The 6859-nt window shown below is 37.0% G+C and overlaps 1 protein-coding gene across 1 annotated transcript; it reads right to left on the reverse strand.

The window, feature by feature from the left end:
- Positions 1-1068: 1068 nt before the first annotated feature.
- Positions 1069-2001, reverse strand: LOC149449980 (olfactory receptor 5V1-like). The gene has a single exon (XM_089692512.1). The coding sequence runs from the start codon at positions 1999-2001 to the stop codon at positions 1069-1071; it is 933 nt and encodes a 310-aa protein (XP_089548638.1).
- Between the last annotated feature and the right edge of the window lie 4858 nt (positions 2002-6859).

Here is a 6859-nt window from a genome sequence, read left to right on the forward strand (position 1 = left end):
GATGGATTCATGTTACCCATGTCTTATAGAATTTGTCATATTTAAGTGTTCTTGCATGGCAAGACCACTTACTGTTATCTCACATATATATTCTTATTATTATAGCCAAATTTACCACCCTAACTCCTCCCACAGTTTTTACACTACATAGACAGTAATATACAGAAACGTGCGGATTGTTCCCGATCGGTATGCTATTACTTTGTGGAACGTTTCGCCGAATGGTTCACGAAATATTGGCGTTTGTGTGGTGAAATTGGTCCCATAGGAATGAATGGCGGAATGTTCAAAACTAGAGTGAGAGCTGACAAAAGCTAGAGTGTGAGCTGAAAAATCAGGACATGATTTCTAAACTGCCATCAAGCCCACCTACACAAATCTTGTATCAAAACGTTCAGCTATCCCTGCTGCCACTAAAAATGTCCACGGCTAAGCCATAGTCCTGATAGTTTTCACAATATGACCATTTTTTTGCAACTGACGTTACACATTGACATTCATTGAAACTGCACTCTAGCCACTTCAAATTTTTAAAAGTTGAAATGCATTTCTCACTCTATCAAGCTTGCTATGTGCACTTTTTAAATTTGATCAATCAATTGGTTAGTGTAATGTATACTTTCTTTACTCACTCCAAACACTCCACACAGTTACTCTGCCTACTCCATAAAGTTACTCTGCCCAGTCCAACCTTTTCACAGTTACTCCAGCCACTCCAACCGCACAACAGTTACTCAAGCCACTCCATCCAGTTACTCTGCCCACTCCAGACTACTGATGGAGGCAAGAACACTTCACACAATTTCCCCAGAAATTGTAGCTTTTCTAGTTCCCTTTGCATTTATGAACCCAACATTTTGCTTCCATAATCCTATCCATCTCTAGCTGTCAGGTAATAATATGCTGCCAACCCAGTTTTGTATGCCTTAAATAAATAAAAAATGAATGACCACAGGATAAGAAATCTCTCAATAGAGAAAACCTGTATTTTTATCATTTACAACTACTTTACATCTGCATTTGCTTCAGGTTTACATCACGATCTATAGAAACTTTCTTATCAAATAACTAATTTGCATGTATTTTCTTAAGTATAACTTTCTGAACAGATTCTTTTACTTCTTTGTTTCTTAAACTGTATAATATAGGGTTGAGCATTGGAATTACAATAGTGTAAAGAACAGCAATTGCTCTGTCCATGTTTGATGCATTTCCATTTGAGGGCTTAAAGTAGGCAAATATTAATGTTCCATAAAATAATAGCACAACAGTGATGTGAGAGGCACAAGTAGAGAAAGCTTTCATTTTTCCTGCAGCAGTGCGTATTTTTAACACTGCCAAAATAATGAATAAATATGACCCGAATATAAAGATAAAACAAAATACTCCTAAAACAACATCAGTTACTATGAGCACTAGCTCATTAATACTTGTGTCAGAACAAGATAGTGCCAGCAATTGTGGAATTTCACAGAAAAAGTGATTGATTTCTTTGGATGCACAAAACGACAGACGAAACGTGCTTGATGTGTGATATGTTGAGCTGCAAAGTCCAAATGTCCACACAACAGCAGACATAAAATAGCAAGCTTTTTTGCTCATAATAGTCTTGTATCTCAAAGGATTACAGATTGCAAGGTAACGGTCTATTGACATAATAGTCAATAAGAGAAACTCTGAGTCTATAGCAGCAGTAAATACAAACATTTGTACAACACATCCTTGGAATGATATCACCTTGTGTTTAGAAAAGAAATGGGCCAACATGTTTGGAATAGTTGATGTTGTGCATACTGTATCTAAAAAGGAAAGATTACTAAGGAAGAAATACATAGGAGTATTCAGTGCTGGATCAACACTTGTTATAATTATTATTATAAGGTTCCCAGTCATGCATATTATATACATAAGAAGGAAAACAGAAAATAAAACTACTTGCAATTCTGGAGAAGTGGAAAGACCAAGAAGAATAAATTCTGACACTGTAGTTTCATTGTACATCCTGTGCTATTGATTGCATAGGCCTAAAAGAAAAAGGAACAATTTTTAAAATGAATAAGCATAGTACCAAACTGCTTTCTTCTGATGTCAGCATTATACTGAGCTGTTTCTGACAAAAGTGCTCTAAAAAACACAGGTTGCTTTACTATCAATAGGGCTAGCAGTTTTTTAAATACAGTAAAGGGTATATTACAATAAATATAATAAGTAGGACTGCGCTATGGACCCCTAGATCACTCACAGAGAGAAAAAAAACCCCCACAAAACTACCAGGTAGCTGCAGTTCTTAATGGAATCCCATTGAATGAACAGATCTATACATATGGAACTGCGCTGTTCACTGATATCTAATCCAAAAGATGGGATAACTAAAAAATATGCAAAAAATCAATAGAAAAAGTCCCCTTGTGCACATTGTTCTACAGGTTTTGTGCAAAAAACTAATAAAATGTAACAAACCCTCCTATACCTCCAATACACATATATTCTAATACAGTATGATTAATACATGACATTCTATCTCAACACAATTGAAATATATGAAGCAGATTTAACGAATTATAAAGTGATTTGTGCAATCAATTAAATTAATATCGCTCTGGTGAGTTCACCCAATTTATCTGTTGGTGGATGGAGCACAAAAAAAATTTTGGTGGTGTCATTGATATAGTGGAATCTGTACAACTAATAGCACTTTAATACTGAGGAATTGCACAGATTGGATGGTCACAAGGAGTTATGTTGGACTTGATGATGCAATGAGGTTCAGAGTCATTTAATGGACACATTTTCTGGCAATTTAATTGATTGCACCAATCACTTTATAATTCAATAAATATGTTTCATATATTTAAAATGTGATGAGATAGAATGTCATGTATTAATCATACTGTATTAGAGTATATGTGTATTGGAGGTATAGGAGGTTTTGTTACATTTTATTAGTTTTTTGCACAAAACCTGTAGCACAATGTGCACAAGGGGACTTTTTATATATATTGTTTTTTTTGCATAGTTTTTAGTTATTCCATCTTTTGGATTAGATATCAGTGAACAGTGCCATTCCATATGTATAGATCTGTTCATTTAAAGGGCAATATTTTACTATACTTCATATCACATTATTTGTTCATTGGACAATGATGAGCAAAATCTGTGCAGTTATTACACTGAAGAAAAAAATATGTTGGCTTGCTACCCTTGATATCATCATAGAGACTGTGAGGGAATATCTGAATTATTCCCACATTCTGCCTGGAGCAGACAAAATCTACAGCAGTTGTACGTAGCAATCAATCAGCTTATATCTTTCATTTTATAGGCTCAGCTGAACAAGCTGAAGATAGAAACTGATTGGTTGTCAGATGCAGCTGCCTCCAGATTATGTCTGCTCCAGCTTTAATACATTCTCCTCTAAAGGTGCCTAAAAACATAACAGACTATGCCCCACTCACACCATTTACTAGGAGATTAAAGAATGTCAATAAGCAAAATGCAATTATTCAATCTAGCACATATCCACTGCATGAGTCATCTTCGGAGAAGAGTTAATTTCCCTCAAATAACAGGTTTAAATTAGAAGGTCTAATCAGAAAAAAACAGTAAACAAATGATTCATACTTTGATTACATATATAATAAAGAAAAAAAAATCAAAGATATACTCACCATACTGAACATACTTACCAAACAGTTCACTTTGACCTTGTATGAAAGATGCAACAACAATCATTGATTGGAGATAATTGGATAATACAAAAGAAAATACAATTGTATGCATGACCAAATTTTTACATTGTTAATTTTTAGGAGTAAAAGATATACAAAATGGATCATACGTTTACCTTTGACAATAACATGAAGTCTCAATCAGAAAGAATAATATAGTGATCTCTCTTTATACGGTTTTTGAAGTCAAGGGAACAATACATAATTGCAATATTTTTGTTGAACCCCTAGAGCAATTCATAACAAACAATTCAAGCGAAAAGCTCACAGGATTTTTGAAAATAGAAATGATGATGCAAACTGAGAAATTAATATAATTATATTTAATATTTTGGAAAACAAAAGGCATATAACGTCCATATTTTATTTTAAACATTTTCAAATATGTGAACAAACTAATGCATGCAAAAGAAAATGAACATACAACTTACAGCCTTCACTTGTCTTGATATGACTCCAATATGAGCATCCCCTATTAAATTATGCAAAAGGTAGCAGACATTTTCTCTTAAAGGATAAGTTCACCTTTTGTAGCCTTTTGCCCCCTCCATCCCCACCATTCCCAATTCTGATGTTTTGCTCTCTCTCCTCCCCCACAAATCCATACCCAGCTTACAGTGCAGCCCTAGCAGCAGCAGTGAGAAAATGAGGGAAAAGAGCCAGGGCCAGGACAAAGAGTAGCCGGCCTGAAGTGCAACATGATACAGAGAACCCGGAGGGTGCGATGGAAGCCCTACATGTAGGTCCTGGCTAGCCGCAATTTCCCCTCCCTCGCTCCTCCTCCCAGATCATGTGAGATCTTTTGTGGGAGGACAGGAAACAGTGCCGCTCTACTCCAAGTAATGCCACCACCTCTGTTGGTGCAGGTAGTGGGAGAACAGGCAGCATGGGCGAACAAGCAGCTATGCCATTCTCCTGATCGATAAAAACATTGTATCTGCTTCAAGTGTATAGAGCAGCACATGTGCATTGTGTATAGCAAGGAAACAGATGTGTTTGGGGGTACAGTGAAAAACAGAGGTGCTAGGGGGATACAGTGGGAAACAGATTTACAGGAGGTACAGTAGGAAACAGATGTGTGTGGATAACAGTGGGAAATAGATGTGCAGGGGGGGTACCTTAGGGTGTCAGGATGTAGTGGGGGGGGGGGGGGCTAAAATGCCCCTTCACCTAAATAAAGACAAAAATCCTTGCACCGCCCCTGGCTGAACTTGTTCCAGTGTTGGTACTTCTATAGATTAAAGTAGAACTATACTCTACAGAGGCACACTGATATGGCGATACAATGTGGAAAACCATTAATCAGAATTTTAACACCCCGCTCAAATCACTTTTTCACTCACTGAAATACCAAAGAATTATATTTATAAATTGGTAAATATGACATTCAAAAAATAACTGAAGGAGAATATTCTTGTTACATAATAATAACAATGATTATTCACCACCAGTGAATGTTTTGTAAAAGTCATATTTACCACTTTATAAATATGCCCCCAAGTTTTAGCATTAAAAGTATGTGGAGTTTAATTTAACAAATGCTGCAGGTGGTTCGGTACTCCATGCCTTGTAACTTGGTGTCACTTTGAGTCTTTTACCCTATCACTAAAGCCACTATTGAAATAAAATCAAAAGGTAAGAACTTTAAAAAAAAAAACGTAAAGCGATTCCAAAGGTTCATTTTTTTTTTAAAATACCAAACATGTCTATACTTACCTACTGTGTGCAGTGATTTTGCACAGGCAGCCCGGATCCTCCTCTTCTCGGGTCCCCCACAGGCTCTCCTGGCTCCTCCTGTCTATTGGGTGTCCCCACAGCAAGCAGCTTGCTATGGGGGCACCCGCTGCTTCATGTGTCCATTCGCACACGGAGCCGTGGCTTGAAACTGCCCCCTCTCTCTCCTTATTGGCTGACTGGCTGTAATTTACAGCAGCGGGAGCCAATGGCTCCCACTTTCTGTCTCAGCCAATAATGAGGCAGAAACCCAGGACAGTCGAGGCTGTTATTCACATCTCTGTATCGCAATGAGGCTTGGGTAAGTATTGAGGGGACTGGTGGAGCTGCTGCACACAGAAGGTTTTTTAACTTCATGCATAGAATCCAAGAAGGTAAAAAACCTTCAGCCTTTCCAACCACTTTAAATCTTGTTTACAAACACATTCTGTTAAAGACTAATATACAACATTGGTCTTAATTCTCCTGAACTGAAGACATTTTTTTTCAGCACTCCAGGGTAAATGCCTGGGGAGCAATAATGCCTTTGTCCTGGTTCTCTGGAGTACTTTCTTTATGTAGATTGCAATAATGTTAGGGATGTGATTTGGATTCTAGTTAAACCTAAATTTGCACCAAATTTACAGGATTTAAATTCCATTTGAATTTGCAATTTTGTCATTGACCCATTGGCCATGATTTACTAAGAATCGAGACTACCAGCAGACGCTGAACATTCAGGCAGACTCAATTCAATCAATCAAGACCTGTTAGTCTTCAAAAAGGCGCCCAGCAAGTTGATTGGAAAGAGTCTATTTTCTAGACACGTTCCTGTTCGTAAATACGAAAGCACATTGGGCGTATTTCTAGATGCAATGCTGAATATGTTCGCTAGGTGGCGCACAAGCGCAGGCTTTGTCCCCTTGGCATTTTTCTGTTTGCATATGAGAATACTTATAATTTAAAATAAAAAGCACACCTATATTATAACTTTTTTAATTATAATTTTTTTGTTGCTGTTTCTCCAAAAATGATCGGCCAACTAATGCATTTCCTAATGAATTTCATACATCTTATTTTCAAATGTCAAACATTTTTAAACAAATAATTTGAATATCTAGTTCTAATTTCCCAATATAATTAGATATCTTCATTCTCTTTAATCCTGTAACTATTTACATCCCAGCTCAAGCTCTGTCTGCTACAGTGGCTTAGTGGTTAGTACTCAGGACTTACAGCACTTAGGTCATGGGTTCTAATATCAGTCATGGCTGCACCTGTCTGGAGTTTGCATGCTTTCTCTGCACAGTTGTGTTTCTGCCCACACTCCAAAGACATGCTGTTAGGTAAATTGGGCCTAGTATATGTCTGAGTTTCTCGCCTTAGATTGTAAGCTCCTTGACATTACAGACTATTGT

This window comes from Staurois parvus, unplaced genomic scaffold (assembly GCF_062004578.1).
Source record: "Staurois parvus isolate SC_StPar_1 unplaced genomic scaffold, SC_StPar_1.0 ptg000589l, whole genome shotgun sequence".
In the NCBI taxonomy this organism is placed as follows: Eukaryota; Metazoa; Chordata; class Amphibia; order Anura; family Ranidae; genus Staurois; species Staurois parvus.

Coding starts and splice junctions, on each gene's coding strand:
- LOC149449980 (XM_089692512.1), bottom strand. CDS start 2,001: ATGTACAATGAAACTACAGTGTCAGAATTTATTCTTCTTGGTCTTTCC.